We start from the raw sequence: 21,824 nt of genomic DNA, 5'->3' as shown, positions 1-21,824 counted from the left end.
GTCCCGACGAGCCTGAGGAGAAGCGTCTCCTCCGGGGCCGGGGCGCGAGGGAGGTGTGTGTGGCCGCCGTGCGGGGCGCGGTGTGCTATGTTGTCTGCTGCTTCGTGCTCGTCGTGCTTTGGTCTATCGCCGTGGACTTGCTTGCTAGTGCTCATGTTTCATCGGCTCTGCGGGAACTGCTCTCTCGCTCTTGACTTGCATCATCATATGACCCTCACCATCGTCCTCTCCTTCTCTGCAACTCATCCTCGTGCCCATATCACCCATCTCCGTTCCCGTCCTATCGTCATCAACGCAAGTGTACCTGTATGCCTGTAGGCTCCCATCCATGCCGTTGCATACCAACGCTCAGATTATATGTCATACGCGCGCATGTGCGCAGACGTACATAATACGCTCATTACTGTGTTTCTATCTAGTCGGTCGCGAATATTGTCTACACGTGTATCTTGTTGGATCTAGGTTATAGAATGCACATAGTCTCAGTTCAGTGCTCCATTTCCCCTCTTGTGCGTAGGCTTCTCGCGGAGGTGTGCTGCGGTAGGACTAGATGCGTGTGAACGACGCGATGGTCACGTGGTCGACGCGCAGGTCACAGACACGGTGATGCTTCGCGCGCGTTTCTCATCCTCGACCACGACGACGACGACGACCGCGTGCTCGACGGGCTCGCCATGTCGCAGTCTGTCTTTGACGACGTCCAGTACTACATCTCCGAGACGATTCCTCTCAAACAGCGCAACGAGCTGAGCGAAGTCCTCGACGCACGCGGGGCCACACCTGTCTCCCTCTCGAACCCGGCTCTCACCCACTTCATCACCTCCTCTCTCGCGCTCGAAGACTTTGTCGAGTCGCTTCCGGACGAATCTCCAGCTCTTACTGTCACCCCACTCTGGGTCGAGCGTTCTGCCGTCATGGCGTGCCTCCAAGATCCTGCGTGTTACTCTCCCGATCCCGCCTACCTCTTCTCAGGCGTCACCGCTGCCGCGACTGACCTCTCCCAATCCGACTGCGAGCTCATGTCTGCTGCTATCAGCTCTCTCGGAGGTCAGTGGCGCACTGCTCTTACGCGCGATGTCACGCACCTCTTCGCTCTCGCGCCGTCGGGAGTCAAGTACGAGACCGCGATGCACCACAGAGCGCAGACGAAGATGCGCGTCTTGGTCCCCCATTGGTTCGACGACACGGTACGTCTTGGCATCAGAGACCTCCCGACACGCAACTACGAGTGGCCGGAGCCCCGGGTCTTTCAGCAGCGGCCGGAGGGTCGCACGTCGCAGGAGGATGTGGACTACGAGCCGCCGCCCGAGAGGATGATGCTGTACGAAACGGCATCACTCTCGAACGAAGACCAGAAGAAGCTTCGTCCAGCATCGCGTAACGTGTGGAAGGGGAAACGCTTGCTCCTTGGCCTGTCGCTCGAGCTCTCGGACAGCCAGAGGAGGGCGCTACATACCGACATCAGGCGACAAGGCGGCGAGGTGATCGAGCTGTCATCTCGCACCAAGTCCCTTAGTGATGCGGAACGTGCCCGCGAGGAGCTTTCGAAACTGGACGACGCTGACATCTTCGTTACTCGCCACAGGGGTGGGGCAGCGTACGCAAAGGTACGCGTCTTTGTCGAGCACGTCTCCTATGCTCGTTCTGAATCGAGGACAGGCGTACCAGCAGAAGAAGACGATTGGGACGCTCGCTTGGCTGTGGTATGTGCGTGCGTCAGGCACGCTCACCCGCCCTGCAGACCAGTTGTTGCACTACCCCATTCCCGATCACCCTGCCGAGGGTTTCGACAAAGAGGTAAGAGTCTCCTTGTAACATCGTCGTATCTTGCGAGCCTTACCATGGCTGTCAAGGTCGTCACTGTGACAAACTACACAGGAAAGGATCGGGAGTATCTGAAGAAACTCATCACGCTCATGGGCGGCCAGTTCACGGCGTCGATGTCTCTGGACAAGAACACCGTCGTCGTCGCTGCATAGTATGTTCGCTCTCCTTCATGCCCATTGCTACCCTGACTGGCGTATCCAGCCTGAGCGGTACGAAGACAGACAAGGCCACCTCATGGTCGATCCCCATTGTCAACCACACTTGGGTGGAAGACTGCTTCGTTCAGTGGCGCCGTCTCACGCCTGCACGGGACAAGTACATCGTGTTCCCACCCGGCGTCGACTTCAGCACCGTGCTTGCGGAACGCGGTATTGGTAAGATCACTTGGGAGCCTGGCCAGCTCGAGGAGATGCAGCGGGTCGCGAACGAGGCGACCACGACCACACCCAGGAAACGCAGGAAGAGCAAGAGCGCGAGCGCGAGTCCGAAGAAGGTCAAAGATGCAAATTTGCCTCCTGCGACAGCGCAGAGCGTGGGCGAGGTCGAGGAAGTCGTTGCGATGGACGTCGACGCCGAGTTCTCGGACGGCGCTCTGCAGCAAGACATCGACATGCAGATCGACAATGCCCCCGGTCCGAGCAAGGTTCCTCTGTCGAAGAAGGGCCCCCCGTCGAAGCGTGCGAAGCCTGCCACTGAGGAGATACCTCCGAAGAGGCGACTCGTCAGGCGTTACACTCCTCGAAACACGGACGATGAGGGGGAGCGCGAGGAGGTGAGTACACCTGCGCCCGATGCGCCGACGACGCCGTCGCCCAAGCGTCCCACAAGGACGTATGCGAGCGCGAGCGCGAAGGCCAAGCGGATGCGGCGCGGGGAGCGAGCAGACTCTCCGTCTCCTGCCAAGAAGCTACGGAGCGCAAAGGATGACGACGTGGAGATGGCCGAGGAGTCAAGCGAGGACGAGGCCCCGAAGGCCAAAGCGAAGGAGAAGGCTCCCGCACGTTCAACCACCGCTAAGGAGCAGCCAGCTGCGCAGTCGAAGAAGGTGATCGATCTCACCAGCAGCGACTCGGACTCGGACACAGAGGAGGACATCCGATCCGTGCTTGGTGACCTTTTGTCTAACCGGAAGGATAAGACGCGGGCAGCCCCAGTACCACCACCAGCCAAAGTGGGCAAGACGCCACAGCGGTTCGACTCCGTCGTCGTGCCCACGGTGTCCGCGGTCTACGCGTCGCCGAGCAAGCAGAACGGGAAGACAGGCGAGACTATGAAGATTGGGCCGCCGAAGAAAGCAGCCAAGGCCGCGGCGAGTGCTATTGAGAAGTCGGATGCTACGCGCACTAGTACGAGGAGAGCGGCGGCCGCGCGCCCCCGGTCCCCGAGCGAGTCCACATCTACCCCTCCACCACCGCCCGCGCGGGCACAGCGTCGCAAGTCCATCTCGGCCCCCGCTGAGAACGCGGAGGCTGGCCCGAGCCGGTCGACTACGTCGACAAGCCCGACAAAGCTGATGCGCACGCCGTCGAAACGGTCCGCGGCGACGAAGGCGACGCAAAAGTTGCACGATGTGATCATGCCGGATGTGGTCTCGTTCCAAAAGGAGATGAAGAAGGGCGCGGTGCGGGCGACGTATGAAGAGTCGGTGTCGAAGAGCAAGACCCCGGCGGGGGCGAAGGGGCGGAAACGGCCGTCGATTGGTTCCGTCGGTCCTGAGGGCGAAGAGGAAGAGGAGGAAGAGGAAGAGATGCCGGACAGGAAGAAGCGGAAGACGAATGAAGTCGAGGCTGCGGAAAAGGGGAAAGGCAAAGGGAGGAAGAAGGGCGCGGGAGCGAGGAAATCGACTGCGGACTCGGAAGATGAGAGCCAGGAGGCGGGGCCATCCAAGAAATCGGGGCATGCTGCAGCGACCGACGGCACGTTGTCCCAGGCGAAGAATGTGCGGGTCATGACCACTCAGCTTACGCTCCCCGAGGACGTCATCAAGGTGAGCTTCACATTGCGAGGCTCTGATGATATTCGCAACTCTACATGTATGACTGATTGGGCTCTTCAGCAACTGACGAAGATGGGGGTCAAACTCGTCACGAAACCCTCGGAATGCACACACCTGCTCGTGAAGAGTGTTGTCAGGACAGAGAAGTTCCTCTGTGCGATGGCTGTCGCGCCCCATGTGCTCGGCGAGAAGTGGGCGAGGATGTCCGCCTTCAACCGCAAGCTGCTGCGTGAGTACTATAAGTGTCACCGTACAGCTGTCACTGATTACACTGACTGAATTCCCAGCGGAGTCGCAGTATGCGGTCCAGGACGAGGAGACCGAGAAAAAGTATAACTTCAATCTTGCCGACGCGCTCAAGCGGGCGAAGCAGAATGCCGGCAAACTCTTTGGTGGCATCACATTCTACGTCACGCCCAAAGTCCCTGTGGACAGCAAGCTTCTCAAGAACGTCGTAGCCGCGAACGGTGGTCAGGTAAGCAGTCGTTCTCCCCGCTACTGCTGTTCGAGCATACGCTGACGTAGCGATCTATACAGCTGTCTACGCAGACCCCTACTGTGCGCATACTGGCTGGGCACGACAACCGCTTCGTCATCTCGTGCCCTGAGGACGTTTCGATCTGGCGGCCGCTAGCGCAGCACAACAAGATCTATACCCAAGAGTTAATTCTGACCAGTGCGCTTAGGCAGGAGATTGACTGGGACGACGAAGCGTATTTTGTTCCAGGGTCTTATTGAACGTTGGTTTGTGATATCAGTGGCTTCACGTTTACTTTTCTTGCATATTGCGCATCTACTACCCACATGAACGTTGAACAATCGCATTCTAAGTGCTGTGTATGTATGAACGATCGCGCGTCCTCCTCTTTCTCACCTCCGATCTCCGGCCTGTTCTTACACCTGATACATATGAACCGTCTTCGAGGTCTGGACTCTCATGATGAGAACCATAGTGTCGATCATAGCTGGCCTTCCGCGCCCGTAAGTCTACTTGGTAGGTCATACATTGTCCCCAGGATACCAGTGGCAACGCGCTCAGTTTTTCCGCATCGCTTCGACTTCGAGCACGACTCATTCCTGCGCCACGAAAAGACTTGGCTCCATATGTTCCTCTTCTTCCTAGTACTGCCGTCGTCGTAACCTCGTTCGGAAGGTCCCGCTTCCACTATATCGTATCCGCTTGAGGCATCGTTGTTTACTGAAATCGCTGCTGACACGTCGTTGTAAGCCTTGGTCGTGAGCGTTTCCGAACCGCGCGGCGACGCGGCGAATCGACACCGTCCATCGTAGTATGCACCTTGCGTAGCTTGTTCTGAGCATGCACGTCTCCTGTCAACGAGAGCAGAGGGCTAATCGAGAGTTGGTTAGCATCTCATGACGGGGCACTTCTGAATGTTCATTGGGAACGTACGACTTCGACAGCCGTCATGGTGCTGATGATCTGCAGCTGCTCTTGGACTGAGTCAAGCTTGTCAGATGAGTGCGTGGAATTCGGACTTCACGCACCTCCGTCTTCCCTGGCCTGCTGTCGTCGCACCTCGATGCTTCTCTTTACATCCTCACCCGCACAATTCGAATGCCGAGGGGACCCGATAACTCAACAATAGCGGTAAGGACGTCGTCAAGAGGCGTCACTAGAAGGAGACCCCGCTTGGATTAGTAGAAGACCCCGGGGAGAACGAGCTATTCTTCAAAGTTAGGTCAGCATGCTGTCATTGGACACCGTAACTGTCGGTAGGTCCGACGGTCAGTCTCGTCATGCGCGAGAGAGCATGCAGGAGGTCGCTCCGATGCTTTGCCCTACCAATGCAATGATCACCGACTTCAGCGCACATACTTCGCAACGTGAGTCTCTGCAATCCACCCCGAGCTCTGACGAGCACATATACTACATAGCCACATCGGGGTCCTGTCTCTGTGCACGTTAACCTTGTACTAAGTATGAGTATAAGACTGTGAGAATGAAGGAGTTCAGTACAAACGCACCTCCCATCTAAGTCTTGGACTTCCTGCTACTGTCGCACCAAGGCATAAGCCACCGTAGAGACGACCTGGGCGACCGCTTTCCTTCGGACCCCTCCTGGCGTTCCTTGGAGGCATCCGGCACAGGGTTCGCTTCGCCCGCGACAGACTGGTTGAGAACGTTCATGGTAGGGCCTGGAGCACCCGGGATGCCGCTGATGACGCTCGGGGCACCACCTACCACATTGGCCATCGGGGCATAAGGGTTCGAGGCGGAGTTCATGAACGGGCCCCACATCTGATGCAAGGCACCGGCGAAGAGGTGCGGATATGCGGCCAATAATTGCGGTGAAGGGAGGCCGTTGAAGAAGTAAGGGTTGCCGCCTACGGGGAACTGGACGTTTCCGGCGGAACTGGGGAGGACGTCTTGAACACCTCCATACGGGTTCGGCGGTGGGATAGTCGAAGTCAAAGGAAGGCTCGGAGGTACACCGCTGTGGGCAATATTGGCTGGTAGGCGGTCGATCGAGTTTGGAGCATTGCTGAGACGAGTGTTTGGGACGTCGGTAATGGGATCCAATAGAGTTGACGAGGAGATAAGAGCGGAGGTGCTCGGACCGCCACTAATAGCGTTCTGAGTCGTATCGACTAAATTGACTGAGTTCGGAAGAGCGTTCGCGATGGCATTGATGGGGAGGCTCGAGCTGCCATTGGGAGGATTCAGAAGCACAGTGGGAAGAGGAGGGTTCGGAATGCCATTAACGGGGTTCAGCGTTCCGCTATTCCTTCTGACGCTGCTCAGGTCGAGACGACTGTCCGATGAGGCAGACCCATCATTTCTCATAGGATCAACTCTGGCGTTGTCTGAACCCATGTCAATCCTATCCGCGGGCATCGCCGAGAATGAGGTCTGAGGACGCGAAACCGGTAGACCTTCCAAACCTAGGCCGGAGGGATTCGTGGTCGAGACAGGATACGGCGGCGGAGAGGAAGGAGGAGCCGTACCGCGGCGAAAGCGTTCCGACGAAGCACTCTCATCCCGTCGGCTTGGTGTAATCTCCGAGAACGTGTTAGCAGGCGGTGCATCGAGCATCGCAGCCAGAGGCCTCGGCGGCGACGCTAGATTCCTTCCCTTGAGTGGATCGAGAAGTTCGATCTCGAGGACATAATACTTCTTCCCCGGCTCAGACTTGAGACGAAGCGTCAGCCGCAACGTGTGGGCGTCGCCCTTGGTGGTGATGATGGGGAACGTCTTCGATGCGACGCAGTTCTGCGGTATCCAGGACGCAATGTGGAAGTCATGGCACTGAGGGCGGTCGCTGTACGGGGACCCGGCGGGCTCGCCCGTCACAGGAGGGGTACGTGGCGCAATGACCCGAGCGTACAACAGCCCTCTCTGTTCGCACTCCTCCCGCGTGCAGAGCCCGACCTGGATCCTGATCTCATTGCGCTGTGGGTCGCTCATCTCGATCAGCCCGAATTCGTGCCACTTAGACGTATAGGGGGTATAAGACTCAGGGTCGGGGAGAACGGTGAAACCGCGCTTCTTGAGGAGGGGGTGACACCAGCCGGCTAGAGACACCTCCGTTTCCTGCCGATACACCTCGAGAGAGGCATGGATGCTCTCGTCCCGGGCCTGTGAGCGCAAGGAAGGCGGGACGCGGTGAGGTATGTAGATGTCCTGGAGCTGGAACTGCTCAGCATGAGCCTGGACGTCAGCATCTTCGAGTGCAAGTAGGCGGTAGTAGAAGATGTTATCTGCGGAGCTTCGCCCAGGACCGGATTGGGGGAGACTTGCGTCTCGGAGGAACGCACCAATGGAGACCGAGCGGTGCCCTGTGGATGTTCGGCGCCATTGGAGGAGGAGAGCGATGCAACGCCCCTTCCTGTCCTTGCAACCCAGGAGCGCGAGGCGATACGGCTTATTGTTCTTGTCGCATACGGTTATATGTGGGAGCCTGGCACGGATACCGTGAGCGGTGAATGCGAAATCGGTACTGTAGATATCGAATCTTGGCAGGATAGATTGAGGGTTCATCGAGATGGTGGCAGAGTGAGATTCGAAGTCCCTGGGCGAGAGAGCTAGCAGATAAGACTTGGCCGTATCAGGGTCATCAGAGACTGTCTCAGATTCGGAGGTGCCGGCAGTAGGAGAGGAAGGCTCGGGGAAAGAGAAGTAGTCGTTCGACCTGGTGATCCAACCACCCCACGCGAGGATAGTCGGGTCGGCCGTCTGCCGTAGGATCTCCTCCTGGAGGCGAATGAAAGCGTACCGGCCCTCTCCATAGATGGGTGACATCTGGATGCCGAAGATACCGAGAAGGCAGTACGCCTCGTCCTCCTCGCGCGTCGTTTCTCGCTTCGACGCCCAAGACATCCGCTCCGAAACAGGAGCATCCTCGAGCTTGAACTCGCCCAGCAGCACCTCGCGCCGTATGAGCGTCACATCTGCGACCACGTCGGCAAGCTCGGCCTTCGTACCAATCACCTTCCACGCCCTCGAGAGGAAGAGGACGTTCCGCGGTGCGAGGAGCTCCTGCAGCGTCCACCCGCGCTTGAACCACTTGCTGTGACGAAACCCAGAGGTGGACATGGCCGCGCGCGCTATGCTTTCGTCCTCGACGTCTTCGAGAAGAGCGTAGCATATGTTCGCATGCCGGTACCACTCGAACATGGAGTTGATCGCCTCGGAGAGCTCTGCGCTGCTCGTCTTGTCGATGCAGCCCGAGTCGATCCAGATGTAGTTGAAGTCGTGCTCCCGCGCGACTCGGCACGCACCCTGGATTTTCGGCGAGAGCTTGTCGAGGATGGGCTCGTCCCTAGGGGTCGCCTGCTCGATCAGAACTATCTCTTCATACGTCTGTTCGGGCCTGTACTTGGCGGGATTCTTCCGGTCAGGCTTCGACCAGACATGCGACAGTATGGCGTAGCGGATGGCCCGCGGGTCTGGGAACCACTTGAATCGTCCGCTGGTGGTGTCGAGTAGTCGCATGTCTCTGCACAAACAAGAGTTCAGCGTCATGTACATAGTGCAGTGATCGAAAAACGCACATAGACTGATGGTGAGTCTAGGTATCGGCGAAAAAGGTGGAATGGACGTGGTTGCTGGAGAGCCACAGGTCTGACGGACGTACTATCAGTATAAGATAGACTATCTATCGTCGAGCCACGGAAACCATACCTTGCAGCGGGCGAGAGTGATCAAACTTGTCCGAATGCAATTGGGGTTCTGTCCGTGGGGTAAGGAAGGAACATGAGTGAATATACTTATACTTGAAGCAATTGCGCGAGGAGTTTGTACACGAGGTTGCAGCGTGATGCAAGAAGCTTTGTGATCGTGCGGCATCAGATCGTACGAGACTTGCCTTCTCTCGTGCGGATATGAACATCGGATTTGCTCCGCCCATGCTGTTGTCTTCCGCAATCTAGACACGCGTCGTCCACGACTGAACTGTGCAATGTCCGAGACGCCGCAGCATGTCATCGCAGCCGGCATCGATTGCGAAACACGCCAACGAGGACGAGGGACGGTTTGGTGGCAGTGAGGTGACAGTGACCATATTTCTATCAATGTATGCGGCCACTAGCACACGCTCTGGCACGTCCATGGTGGCGGCTGAGGGAGAAGCCAATGAACCGCGAAGTCGTGGTGGACTCCCCGCGCCTCACGTTCCAGTGTCCATGCGGCGTTCCACGACTTCACCATGGCGAGGATTGCAGGCGGCGTCTGCAGCGAGTAACGTCAGAAGTGCTGGGCTCCGAGGAGTCATAGTGGGAGGGTCTTCACTTGGATACTGGGTACTGAATACTTACGCAGCGCGCATTGCGATCATGCACGATGCACACGACAGTCCGGGGTGTTCACTGGACTGAATGTACAGAGAATCAGTCTTACATGCTGCACTGGCAACGTGTTATGCCATCTATACCATCCAGTGGCCCCGGTCCCTAAGAACAGCGTATGGTCTCTGTGCGTCGTGTCTAGGAGAGGTTGCAGGTGTAATCAATCGGTCAATATCACCCTCGCAACATCGACAGCAGTCAAAACCTACATAACCGCGAGCTCTTGGTGCCAGTGGACTCCCTGCGCCGCACGCTCCAGACCGTGGCGAGGACTCCAGGCAGCCTGGGCGTTCGCAGCAGCTGTCAGAATAGCTCGACTCGTTCCAGGGTAGTCGGTTGAGACTTGAGTAAGTACGCCACCTCGTCGTCCATTGGGATCCCGAAGAGTCCCGCCCGTCGCACACGTCACCACATGGCGCCTCACTCAGGCTTCATGTTCACGATCCTCTTCAGTACCCTCAACGTGGCTGGGGTGTCCATGCAAATTTATGGGGCCGATCTTGATTCTGCAGGAGGCGGTGTATCATATTCGTACGTGGGGTCTGCGGGGAGCCGGTGCGATCTGTCAGCAGTACTATCAGGTGAGTAGTCGGCGGGGTTCATTGGCTGGATAACACGTTCAAGAATGTACCCAGACAGGGCTCTTCCAACATCGTATCTGCAAGGAGTGACGGGAGGTGCGATGATCGATCTGTGAGTCCTGTCGCCGTGCGATCCCCAGCCTGTAGGCGAATGCTTCACGAGAAAGGGGAACGAGATGAGCCGTGTGCTGGAAATCGCTCGGAGCCTGCGCCAAGAGATACTGCTTGAGAGAGGGAGCTATTGGAAGGGGGGTTTGTTCTGCTGTGGGTGACGAGTGGGAAGGGTTCAAGAATGTGAAGTTGTGGCCGTGAGGATGGGTCCCCAAGCAAATATCGTCTGGTCCGGGATGTGCTTGAGAATTTTCTCCTGGAGGCGAATGAAAGCATACCGACCCTCTCCGTAAGTTGTCGGCATGTTCACCCCGAAAATGCCCATGAGCGAGTATGCCTCGTCTTCCTCGCGGCTTGTCTCCCTCCTAGCTGCCCAGGACATCCGGCGGGCTACGCTGACGTCCTCGAGAGGTTGCTCAAGAGTGAGGACGGCGCGTCCAATGCCCGTGACGTCCTCGATGAGCTCCGCGAGGGTGTGCTTAGATCCTATGACCTTCCATTTGTCCGAGAGGAACAGGACGACACTGGGCGCAAGCAGCTCCTGGAGCGTCCAGCCGTGCGTGAACCACTTACTGCTCCGGAACTGCTCATCTCGCTGCTCCTTGTCGTCTGTGTCACTGACGTCGTGGAGGATCGCATAGCACGCGCCTACGTAGCGGTACCAATTGTACATCGAGTTTATAGCCTCGGAGAGCTCGGAGCTGCTTGTCTTGTCGATGCAGGCCGAGTCTGCCCAGCCGAGATTGAAGCCGTCGTTGCGAGCGACTTCGCAGAAGTGGCGTATCTTCCGGGATAGATGGGGAAGCGCGAGCTCTTCGCGAGGGACGGATTCTTGAATTGCGCATACGTCCTGGTAGGTCTGCTCGGGCACGTAGTTGACGCCCCCTTTCTTCGCCCATACGTGGGACAGGATGGCGTAGCGGACGCGACGCGGATCTTGAACCCAACGAAACTCGCCCGTCGTGGTGTCAAGTAACCGCATGGTGCACTGGGCTATACAATGTCAATTATTTGTCATACATATTATTCGGGCGGTATATAATATCACGCACATTCGCCGTGTCAGTTGATGAGGAGCGGCGTTACTGATGTGCCAGCACAGACATGAGACGGGTATGCGGTAGTTCTGATAGCAATATTGTGCGAGAGTTAGAGAGGATGGGCAGTGCGACACTAGAATCCCGACTGAGCGCAAGCGCACCTTATATGCGCACCAGGGGCAAGATGCCCTGAGAAAGCGGGTTTCGTCCGCCCGAGACCGCATTGACATCCTTCCAAGCACGGCGCAAGATGGCAGATCGCCGGTGCAATAACGGCACAGCGTTGTCAGTGACATGATCTCTAGCGTATCACAAATCAGCCATATTAGTACGGGGTTAGTGGGAGAGCAACCGGCCTTCTTCTTGAGAGGTGATATCGAACTGATCCCTCGGAGTCGACCCCTGCAAAGCTACTGGAAAGCCTCTGCAGCTGATCATATGCACGCGTCAGCCGCAGAACTATACTTAGATGTCGCGGTCCTAGTAGACGGCTCTTGGTGTCAACTCAACATCCGCACGCGGAGGTAAGGTGCTATATCTTGGCAATGGTCGAGTTGAGTTAGATGAGGGTTTCCCGTCACGTGACTTAGGGAAGATGGATCTTGAGTAGCGCGCCTCTCCGGAAAAGCGGGCCGGACTCCTTTCCGCCGCTCGCCTTTGTATCCTTGAATAAAGTCGTGGTAAGTACTCTACATAGCTCTTCCCTCATCGGAGTTGCACCCTCACTCACTTCTTTCACTATCCTCCTCCCTCGAAGGTCAGTGGCACGTTAGCTGCAAGTGCACGAGGAAGCTAAGGTACCGGTACCGCTACTACATAGCTCCCATGGACCAGTCAGTGCTGCTCGAGGATGTCATGTATATCATCATGTCTTTCTCCGACAGACCAACTGTGTCCAGGATGATGCGAACATGCCGGACCCTTCACCGTGGTGGCGTGCCACACATTCTTCGCGATGATGTCAACCTTTGTCTCAGCTCGCTTGACGAGTCGTTCTTCCAATTTCTCCTGGCCAATCTTGATCGCCGACTCCGATATCTCCGTGGCCTCTCCATCTCCCCTGGTAGATTTTCTTCTGAACGCCATATATCCCGACACATTCAGGATGGGGTCCCAGAGATGCTGAACAGCCTCTTCACCATCCTTGCGACTATCGGGACAAACTTCACCCGCCTCGAACTCTACGACGCAGAGGATATCTTCCAGCTACATCCTAGGCTCCCAGACACCCTCGCATCGCTCACTGAGCTCGAGGAAGTCAAAATGTCCTCCGCTGGCAGCCTGTCGTGCAAGATGCTGCGTAACCTGCAATCCCGCCTCTTCTTTGCCGAGATCTCGCTGCTCGATGACGGCGACGATCAAGCCCTCACATTCCAAGACAAGATACCTGCAACGCTTCTGCAAGGTTCCCGAACCACGTTGAAGCATCTGTCAATCAGCGACGTCAACACGACCCCCTCCGGCCCTCGCTATAATAATCTGACCGTCCTCGAGATCGTCAACACGTACGCATTCATAACTCAGCACTATGTCCGCACCTTCCCCGGTCTGATGAAGCTATACATCTCCGACTCCTTCATCAAAGACGCGAGAAATCTCGAGCAACTGAGGGCTATCCGAGAAGCCAACATCATGCAACAAGACTGTATGGGCACCTGGAAGTCGCTTTGCACATACGCAGGGCCCCTTGGAATCATGTACGCCCTTGGGTTGACTTGCCGCATCACCCGGTTGCAACTCGACGACACGGACGATCATGGATTTGACCATCGCATACTGAGTGCGGTGCTAAGTACCGCTCGTCCCTCGCATCTAACTATTATGCTCGAGAGCGATCTTGTTGAATTCGGCGTGCCCGAGGTCATCTCCACCCTCCGCGAGCGATGTGCCCAAGACGTCGAGCATCTCCATCTCGAATTCTACCTCAAAGCAGGGGATACTGACTACAGTCAGCGAGTCCGCGAGTTATTCGTGAGTATGAAGACCATGAAGGTCTCATATACCTAGTACTTGCACGGTAGCTGACGTCGATTTACTTCAAAATAGGATGTCTTGTCCACCATCATCGACTCTTCTGCTGTTACGACGTTTAAGCTCTTCATCAAATGGCCTTCCTTCATCTGGGGCATCTCCCGGGAAGCCGAGACCTCCCCTCAAACCCCAAACATTGACCTAGAGGCTTACGCGGACATGCTTTTGGCGAAGGGGAAGAAGCTGAGGTCCTTGGAACTGCACGTGTCCAACGGGATGAGTCGAAATGGACGTACAGTGCGAAGGGTACGAGACTGATTACTCAGTGTGTCCCACTGTCGATTGTAACATATATGTGTCCACGAGCAAGATCATACCATACACGTCCGTCACGATTAGTATTGTCCGAGAAAAGGACCGGTGCATGGTGATTAGACGCTCAGACTCGCTTCCCACTTGACCACGACCATCCGCGGTACTTCGGAATCCAAGTCCCAAGACTTGCGCCCTGTTGTGCGACCTTGGGCCACAAAGCAATGAACTTTTACCTGCTCTGAATGACTTCGAATGAATCTGCACTCAGCGTAACCGGGCGGTACGGTAACTGGTACGTATGCATCTTACAATGATATGATATGAAAATCGCTGGCTCTTACTCGTGACTGACCTTCGCGCACAGGAACTCTCGTTTGAATGCTTATCATACCCGTAGCTTGTAGGGAGAAGTCCAAATACCTACACCGAAGTGCCGCTCTTGTTCAGTACCCGGATCTTCGCTACGTTCGCGTCCAAGGGGCAAGCTCGGCTTCACTCAACTCTTCTGTACCTTCTATTAGGCAGTGGATTTGCATTCGCCATGTCCTCATGCACAGCGCTGTGGAGACCAGATACCATCGCCAAGGCTACTCTACCCCACCCGTCCCTGCAGAATAGCCGAGCATTAGGCTGCTGGACTCTTCAAGAAATCGTACGCATATCTCATTCCGGGCAAGTTGTACGCGCTGACGATGATTGCAAGAGCAGTCGCGATCAGTCGCGATCTCACACCCCCGGTTGCCTTGCGTCACCGTGGGTGCGTGAGCCGGCGGGTGGCGACACGCCGTGTCTCAGCCCTGTAGTTCCTGCGGAATATGGCCCACTGTGGATCGAAAATCACTCAACGCTACTGGCTACAGGCCCTGCATCCCCACGCAGATTGCAATTTTGAGACATGCTGTCTCAACGACGAAGGGCCACAGGAGAATCCTCGGAAGACTTCTCGCCAAGTCTCTCATCCCTGCATGACGTTCTCCCCACCCGCGGGAAGAGCGCACATCGCTTCCGCAGTTAATGTCGGGCCCGCCCCTACACATTCGGCATGCACCATGCTTGTGCGGGATCGGCGCTGCCATCGCACGAGAGCTTCCCCGGCGCTCACCCATCCTTCCAAGGAGCCCAGGCATCGCCGCACAAGAGGCGGGCTTTCCTCTTCACACTTCCGCAACCATCCCGCACTCGTGCAGGGAACAGCGTGCGGGCTATCGCTGCTTCGTACCTTGTCCCGAGCGCTATCTCTCCACGGCGGCATAGAGTCGTGCGCACCGGGCTGGGGACCATCGTCCAAGCTTCTCGCGACATTCCTCCGGACGCTCTTCGCGAACCCGGACGCAATGAGGGGCCGCGTGCGTGCGCGGGGGTGATAAAGACGTAGACTCAGACGTGCAGGGGCTGATTGTTCTTGCCCTGCGTCTTTTCAGCTGCCGTCTGCTTCCTCCAGTCGCGGTCGGGACGAGTGATTGACTCTGCGGGAATCCTGCTACTGGTGCTTTGTTTTCACTGCGTTCTGCTCTCAACCGTAACGACTCCTTGCCACTTAAGCGACTCGGTGCAACAAATTGAGACATGGGTGGTCCAGCTGCTGTCTCCGGAGGCAATGGCGCGGGGTACGCGGACCTCGTCGACAAGTCGAAGCCGTGGTGGAAGAACACGAGGCTCATCAAGCTCAACCTCTGTATCCTGCTTTTGTACGTTCCATTATCTATCATCGTCCTGACCAACCCCTAGACACATACTTCTAGGCTCATCACCTCTACGACGAATGGATACGATGGTAGTATGATGAGTACGTTTACCTCGCGTCGCTGGACCTACCCGCTCGTGCTGAGTTGCTACGTACCGGATATAGACGGTCTGCAATCTCTACCACAATGGAACCAGGCGTTCGACTTCCCATCTGGCGGAAAGGTCAGTCACCCACACGCACTATTCTCGCGCAGTCGACGTATTCTGACCCCCCTATGCCCAGCTCGGTCTGCTAAGTGCCATCCAGGTGCGTGCCGCCCCACCGCACAGCTCCCGGAACACACGAGAATCCTGATACGCTTCTGCCTCTTCTCCCCCTTCCTCGCAGAACATCGGCTGCCTCGCCGCATATCCGTTCTCGCCATACGTCATGGACGGCCTGGGGCGCCGCGCAGCGGTCGTCTTCGGCGCATTTGTGATGTGCATCGCGACGGTCATCCAGACCGCGTCCAACTCCGTCGGGATGTTCATCGGCGCACGGTGCGTCTTCCGTCTCTTCTTCTGCCTCTTTCGCCGCGGGGGGATGACCGAATGCTCACGCTGCGAAATGCACTCAACTATGTACCTACTTAGGTTCTTGATTGGGTGGGGGCTCACGTTCGCAGCGGCAGCCGCGCCGGTGCTCGTCACCGAGATCGCGTACCCGACACACCGGGCGCCCGCGACGTCGCTGTACAACACCTTGTGGTGCGTCGATCCTTTCGCACCGTACTCTTCACTGGCATTGAGTTGCGTTTCCGCTCACATACCGACGGGTTTTGATCCGCAGGTTCTTGGGAAGCATCATGTAAGTACCGGGCCGGAGAGGCCCTTCGGGAGAATTAACCACGAAGCTGAGGGCGTTTTGCTGACTGCGTTCCTTCTCTTCTTTTTCACTTCGCGCTTCGTGAATGCAGCGCCGCGTGGACGGTAAACATCCTTTTGCACCCTCTAATCTAGGACAAGTGCTGACCGAGGGATTGATTGCGATTGTAGACGTTTGGCACGTTCCACGTACCGACGAGTTGGTCGTGGCGGATCCCGTCGGCGATCCAGGCGCTCCCGTCCGTCATCCAGGTCCTCCTCGTCATGTTCACCCTCCCAGAGTCGCCGCGTTGGTTGTGCTCCAAGGGACGGTACGTCCTCAGCCCCCTCATACTGTACCTGCGATATACCCTCTGATACTCCCTCTGTGTGTACCTCTAGGGAGGAAGAAGCGCTGCGAACGCTGGCGTACTACCACGCGAAGGGCGACCGGACGGACCCGCTCGTGGAGTACGAGTTCGAGGAGATCCGGGCGGCGATCAAGTTCGACAGGGAGGTCGCGGCGAACGTTGGCTGGCTGAGCCTCATCAGGTCCCCCGGGAACAGGAGGCGTCTGCGGATTATGATCGCGATTGCGTTCTTCTCGCAGTGGTCGGGGAACAACCTCATGTGAGTCTCATCCTGTGTGGGAGGAAATGGGATGATTGACTGACTGGGTTGGATTTGCGCAGTTCTTACTGTGAGTATTCAGAGACGGGCGAGCCCAGGTCGTTGGAAGTTGACCGCTAACGCGTGCGCGTTGCAGACATGAACAAGATCTTTGACGCTGTCGGGAGTGAGTGGCTGCTCTTGCCTGCTTCCTCGCATACGTGGAAATTCATGCGTCGTATCGTACGCAGTCACCGACCCGACGATCCAGCTGCTCATCAACGGCATCCTCAACATCTACAACTTCATCATCGCCATCATCGCCGGCCTGCTCTGCGACAAGGTCGGTCGTCGGCCGCTCTTTATCGCGTCCACCATCGGTGAGTCCTGCATGTGGATGTTGACGTTGAGTAGAGGTACTGAGCACGGGCCCGGGATAGGCATGTTCGTGTTCTGGGTGCTGCAGACTGCGTGCTTTGCGCTGTACTCGAAGACGGGAAACATCGCGGCTGCGCATACCTTCATTGCTATGATCTGTGAGTGGACCTGCCTTATTAGCGCTGCTTGAGACTAACGTCGACATACCTCTGTTTTCAAGTCCTGTTCTACGCATTCTGTGAGTCTTCACTTGCTTTCTGGTCCGATGAGTTGACGCTGACGATGCCATGCGTGGTAGACGACGTGCGCATTCTTCAATGAATACAACTGTAATTTGTCGACTGACCGTGACCGTTCACACAGATCGCATTCACGCCCCTCATTGTATCGTGAGTAGTACACAATATAACTATCCCGTATAGGAACCTTGGCGCTGACATCAAACCCTCAGGTATACGGTTGAGATCCTGCCGTTCGCTCTCCGCGCGAAGGGCTTCACGGTGTTCAACTTCGCCCTGACGCTATCCCTCATCTTCAACCAGTGAGCGCGCCAGATATACTCTCTCCACTGACTCTAGAAGCTGACCGACGCCTGCGTCTTTCTAGGTACATCAACCCAATCGCTCTGAAGGCGTAAGTCTCGTGTGTGTAGCCCGTTCTACACCATACTGACAAACAGCGGCCTTAGTCTCGGGTGGAAATACTATGTGCGTTGAATTCATCTGATACTTATTTGAGAGGCACAGGGACTGACTGGTTTGGGACTGCAGCTCGTGTATGTCTGCTGGCTCGCATTCGAGATTGGCTTCATCTGGAGGTACCTGATCGAGACCAAGAACGTAAGTCCCGTCTGTTGGCTCCTGTCAAGTCACCTACTTACAACAGACTGTCCACAGCGCACGCTCGAGGAGACCGCCGCGTGAGTACCCCATCTTGATGTCGTATTTTGAGCTCTCAATGACGTGCTACCTAGACTGTTCGACGGCGAAGACACGGCGGAGCGGCTTGCGCACCACGCTGCTGAGAACCTCGGCATCCCTCCCGCTGACGGGCATTCCGATGGCGAGAAGGGGTCCTCCGAGGACATCGAGGAAGTCAAGGTCGCAGCATAGACTGTTCGTCCTTAACGCGTTTAGGCCTAATCCACCTCTGCTCCCTGCCTCAGTAGACAATTTGTGTTCCTTCTCCAAATCAGCCTCGCGTACCGATCACGAGCCTCCCGAAAGTGCGCCATGTCGAGCCTGTAGCACCAGCCTTCCCGCTGTACTTGTACGACGCCGATCGCAGACTATGTCTCATGTCCCTGTCCACGGTCTCATGGCATCCGACGGAATCATGTATTTAACGTGTAGATCTCTTTAGTACGCCCCGCATATGTCCGAAATGAAACGAAGCCTTCCGCTACTTCCTCACCATACGCTCGCCCGCCGTGCGGCATAATAATTCAGGTCTGTCGTGGATGCGCTCGTACTAGGAACGCGCGCGGGAGACCGGGCCTGGCCGCGGGGAAAATGTTTTGGCGTATTTGTTCGCGGTGGCGGCAAGTTTCGAGCAAGTTGTCGGTGACTTTGACTCGCTGTACCTCACCCTCCTCCTCCTCATCTGCATGTGCTTGTAGGAGAGCGTCGTCGCTGTCTTTGCTCGTCTTTCGTCTGCTGCTCGCGCATTCCTCACCATGGCCCCCCAGCTCAATGTCAAGGGCAGCGACTCCGCTACCGCTCGTATCCTGGGGTCCGGGGCTTCAGGTGCGTTTGCTCGCAGAACTTGTCTGGCCTCGTGCGTGATGGAGATGGGTTTGCTGCTGCAGGTATCGCTGAGCTCCTCGTCTTCCACCCGGTGGACACGATCGCGAAGCGGCTGATGAGCAACAAGTCCAAGGTACGTCGCGCGTGCACCCCGTCCCATCCCGCTGGCACCTTGTACTCACGCCCACTTCCCCATCTCATCCATTTCCTATCGCACACGCGCGCAGGTGTCGGCCTCCACGCTCTCCACGGTCATCTTCAAGGACTACGCGACCGCGCCCTTGGGCCGTAGGCTGCTCTCGCTCTTCCCGGGCCTCGGGTACGCCGCGGGGTACAAGGTCACGCAGCGGATATACAAGTACGGCGGGCAGCCGTGGTTCAGCGACATCCTGTCCCGGAACTACAAGGACAGCTTCACGAATGCGTTTGGGGAGCGCAAGGGCAAGATGATGATGCAGGCGACCGCGGGCAGGTGAGTCGGATCGTACGACACATTTTCGCTGCTCGCGTTTCTGACGCGCCTCCTCCTCCGTGGTGAAGCTTGACGGGTATCGGTGAAGTCGTGAGTGGCGTCGTCCGATCTGTTCCTTGGAAGTAGCGTGTCTAATGGTGCTGTGCGCATAGGTCCTCCTTCCTCTCGATGCGCTCAAGATCAAGCGGCAAGTCAACCCGGAGGCGTTCCGCGGCCGTGGTGTCGTCCGGATATTCCTTGAGGAGGGCACGACGCTCTACCGCGGATGGGGATGGACGATGGCGCGTAACGCACCAGGCAGTTTCGCAGTACGTCTCCTCCCTCCATCCTCCGTCTCCGTCTCCCTCCCCCAATCCCTCTCTTCAAATCTAAACTCGTGTCTTCCCCATACTCACACCGCGCGTACCCCCGCAGCTCTTCGGCGCGTCCGCAGTGACGAAGGAGTACGTCTTCGGCATCCAGGACTACCACAAGGCGACCTGGGGCCAGAACTTTGTCGCCTCCATCGCGGGCGCCGTCGCGTCCATCACCGTCGCCGCGCCGCTCGACACGGTCAAGACGCGCATCCAGAACGCCAACTTTGAGAGCAAGGTCTCGGGCATGACCGTGGTCAAGGACCTCATCAAGAACGAGGGCCCCGGCGCGCTCTTCAAGGGCCTTACGCCCAAGGTGCGTCATCCCTGTCGTGCTACATAGATCTTCGCTGCGGCGCAGGTTGATATATGCTGTATGTATGCTGACGTGCTGCGTGTTTCTCCGCAGATCCTCGTCGTGGGCCCGAAGCTGGTCTTCAGCTACACGCTCGCGCAATCCCTCATCCCCTGGTTCTCGAAATACGTATGAGACGTCTAGACTCATGACCCCTTCACCGCGACTCCCGCCATGCTCTGCTGCTGTCCTACCCCCCACCTGATACATCTATCTACCTACTTACATGCTTACGACATAGATGCGCTCTTCTGCGAGCATATAAAAGTAGAACTACTGCCCTACATCGTACCCCCCTCCGCTCATTGTGCTAGTATGCTCGTATAATAGACTGCTTTCCCTGGGTTAACGCGTTCATTGGGCGTGCGGCGGTCAGTGTCAGTGTTAGTGCTGAAGTCGATAACCTCCAAGATTCAAGGATGAGGATCACATCATGATATCTTGTACTAACAGACAGACAGGCAGGCAGAAAGCAAGAAACAACGAAAAGGGAAATGAGAGACACGGGACGATGGGACATGTGAGTACGATCGGGTCAGAGAGAGGAAGATGGTGGTGGCACAGGGGAGATGATAGAGATAGAGAAAGGAGAAGGACGCAGCGATAAGTATCAGTCAAGACGATGCGCGATCACTGCCACTGCGACTTGTCCCAGCCAGGGTCCTGGAGGAACGCACAGAGAACCTTGCTTCCCGTCTGTTCCGATGGTCACGGTCAACGCGAGCACGATGATCCCGAGGAGGAGGGAAGTGGTTAGCACGGATCTTCGCGAACGTTCGACAGCCGACGGGGGACGGGGTACGCACCTGGAGCAGGGGGTGTCCGGCGACGATGGTGAGGAAGCGCTCGAGGCCCTCGCGGCGGCTCTCGATGACCTCGTCCGAGAACCGGTTCGTGAAGACCTTGCCGGGGAGCGGCGGGATGTTCACGCGCGTCGACTCGCGCTCGAGAATGTCCCGGAAGGCCTCAAAGTCAGAGTAGCGGCGGCGCACGACCGAGTGGCGGAGCTTGAACGCCGGGATGTTCGTCTGCGTGGCGGGGGCGGGTGTGGGTGTGGAGGAAAGGAGAGGAGAGGAGACGTAGAGAGGATAGAAAGGGAGGAGAGGCGGGGAGTGGAACGTTAGCTGCGGTACGGGGTAGGACGGGGCTTCGTACGCACCTTGCACACGATCTCGTAGTCTGTGTACATCTTCCTCCCAAAGCCTGTCGCATCCACACAAACCCAGTCAGCACTCAGCCCGACTCGATGATACGGGCCTCCCGGGCACCGCAAGCAAGGGTGGGACGGACAGCAAGCACAATCGGAGGACTCGGACTCACCGTGCGTCTGGGGATTGCGCACCTCGATCTCCAAGAAGCTCTCCGGCACGCTGTACATCTCCTCAATCTGCATGCGCGAACATGAACATGATCATCGCCATCCGCGCCCACGGCAAGGTCAGCACCCTCCAAAACTCCAACATCGGCGTGAGAGCACCCCGGGAAAGTGCGCACTGACAGTCTGCTCGCGCCCGCCGAGGCGGGGCTCGTCGAAGACGCTGCTGCGCGCAAAGGGCGACACAGTCGTGGTCATCGTCCGTCGTCGTGGGGAAGGTGGTGGGGATGGTGGTGGTGGTGGTTGTCGGCCAAGTCTCGGACGGGGGTCGCTCAAGCTGTTTACGTCCAACTCTTTGGCGCCCGGAACTAGGAACTGCTGCTGTGCCCTCCTGGACTGGGCCGCAGACATTCTACAATCCT

General features: G+C 57.1%; 8 protein-coding genes across 8 annotated transcripts; 5 read left to right on the top strand and 3 right to left on the bottom strand.

Moving 5' to 3' along the window:
* Positions 1-637: 637 nt before the first annotated feature.
* On the top strand, positions 638-4,865 carry L226DRAFT_493972 (uncharacterized protein). The gene is made up of 7 exons (XM_067677470.1): positions 638-1,607; positions 1,660-1,797; positions 1,854-1,978; positions 2,029-3,814; positions 3,884-4,052; positions 4,111-4,298; positions 4,361-4,865. The coding sequence occupies exons 1-7, from the start codon at positions 675-677 to the stop codon at positions 4,559-4,561; spliced, it is 3,540 nt and encodes a 1,179-aa protein (XP_067530184.1). The 5' UTR covers positions 638-674; the 3' UTR covers positions 4,562-4,865.
* Positions 4,866-7,911: 3,046 nt separating this feature from the next.
* Positions 7,912-8,777, bottom strand: L226DRAFT_548065 (HET-domain-containing protein; the record flags this gene model as incomplete). Its single annotated transcript, XM_067682561.1, has 2 exons — positions 7,912-7,946; positions 7,991-8,777. 2 exons carry the CDS (start codon positions 8,775-8,777, stop codon positions 7,912-7,914), a joined length of 822 nt encoding a protein of 273 aa, XP_067530183.1.
* Positions 8,778-9,748: 971 nt separating this feature from the next.
* Positions 9,749-11,484, bottom strand: L226DRAFT_539600 (uncharacterized protein). Its single transcript, XM_067681702.1, has 4 exons — positions 11,373-11,484; positions 10,603-11,313; positions 9,838-10,546; positions 9,749-9,766 (listed from the first exon to the last, which is right to left on the bottom strand). Exons 2-3 carry the CDS (start codon positions 11,300-11,302, stop codon positions 10,248-10,250), a joined length of 999 nt encoding a protein of 332 aa, XP_067530182.1. The 5' UTR covers positions 11,303-11,313; positions 11,373-11,484; the 3' UTR covers positions 9,749-9,766; positions 9,838-10,247.
* Positions 11,485-11,847: 363 nt separating this feature from the next.
* Positions 11,848-13,722, top strand: L226DRAFT_268874 (uncharacterized protein). The gene is made up of 4 exons (XM_067673454.1): positions 11,848-11,884; positions 11,956-12,040; positions 12,118-13,331; positions 13,407-13,722. Exons 3-4 carry the CDS (start codon positions 12,186-12,188, stop codon positions 13,647-13,649), a joined length of 1,389 nt encoding a protein of 462 aa, XP_067530181.1. The 5' UTR covers positions 11,848-11,884; positions 11,956-12,040; positions 12,118-12,185; the 3' UTR covers positions 13,650-13,722.
* Positions 13,723-14,220: 498 nt separating this feature from the next.
* Positions 14,221-15,111, top strand: L226DRAFT_268793 (uncharacterized protein). Its single transcript, XM_067673452.1, has 2 exons — positions 14,221-14,298; positions 14,355-15,111. Exon 2 carries the CDS (start codon positions 14,462-14,464, stop codon positions 15,008-15,010), a length of 549 nt encoding a protein of 182 aa, XP_067530180.1. The 5' UTR covers positions 14,221-14,298; positions 14,355-14,461; the 3' UTR covers positions 15,011-15,111.
* L226DRAFT_268803 (general substrate transporter) lies at positions 15,112-18,563 on the top strand. The gene is made up of 23 exons (XM_067673453.1): positions 15,112-15,334; positions 15,389-15,432; positions 15,496-15,554; positions 15,616-15,639; positions 15,721-15,872; positions 15,966-16,079; positions 16,162-16,179; positions 16,289-16,301; positions 16,368-16,507; positions 16,578-16,805; positions 16,868-16,875; positions 16,942-16,971; positions 17,036-17,164; positions 17,225-17,320; positions 17,383-17,400; positions 17,461-17,465; positions 17,526-17,551; positions 17,614-17,703; positions 17,769-17,795; positions 17,851-17,869; positions 17,933-18,001; positions 18,059-18,081; positions 18,136-18,563. Exons 1-23 carry the CDS (start codon positions 15,213-15,215, stop codon positions 18,272-18,274), a joined length of 1,593 nt encoding a protein of 530 aa, XP_067530179.1. The 5' UTR covers positions 15,112-15,212; the 3' UTR covers positions 18,275-18,563.
* A 274-nt stretch (positions 18,564-18,837) lies between these two features.
* On the top strand, positions 18,838-20,458 carry L226DRAFT_555091 (mitochondrial carrier; the record flags this gene model as incomplete). Its single annotated transcript, XM_067683040.1, has 7 exons — positions 18,838-18,907; positions 18,970-19,040; positions 19,135-19,379; positions 19,448-19,469; positions 19,532-19,687; positions 19,794-20,048; positions 20,142-20,458. The coding sequence occupies 7 exons, from the start codon at positions 18,838-18,840 to the stop codon at positions 20,220-20,222; spliced, it is 900 nt and encodes a 299-aa protein (XP_067530178.1). The 3' UTR covers positions 20,223-20,458.
* A 47-nt stretch (positions 20,459-20,505) lies between these two features.
* On the bottom strand, positions 20,506-21,727 carry L226DRAFT_539593 (PX-domain-containing protein). The gene is made up of 5 exons (XM_067681701.1): positions 21,586-21,727; positions 21,408-21,474; positions 21,247-21,290; positions 20,894-21,115; positions 20,506-20,783 (listed from the first exon to the last, which is right to left on the bottom strand). The coding sequence occupies exons 1-5, from the start codon at positions 21,658-21,660 to the stop codon at positions 20,718-20,720; spliced, it is 474 nt and encodes a 157-aa protein (XP_067530177.1). The 5' UTR covers positions 21,661-21,727; the 3' UTR covers positions 20,506-20,717.
* Positions 21,728-21,824: the final 97 nt, after the last annotated feature.

This window comes from Lentinus tigrinus (genome assembly GCF_003813185.1).
Source record: "Lentinus tigrinus ALCF2SS1-7 unplaced genomic scaffold L226scaffold_45, whole genome shotgun sequence".
NCBI classification, from domain to species: Eukaryota; Fungi; Basidiomycota; class Agaricomycetes; order Polyporales; family Polyporaceae; genus Lentinus; species Lentinus tigrinus.
The sequence above is the reverse complement of the archived record's forward strand: the minus strand, read 5'-3'. Positions and strand labels throughout refer to the sequence as shown.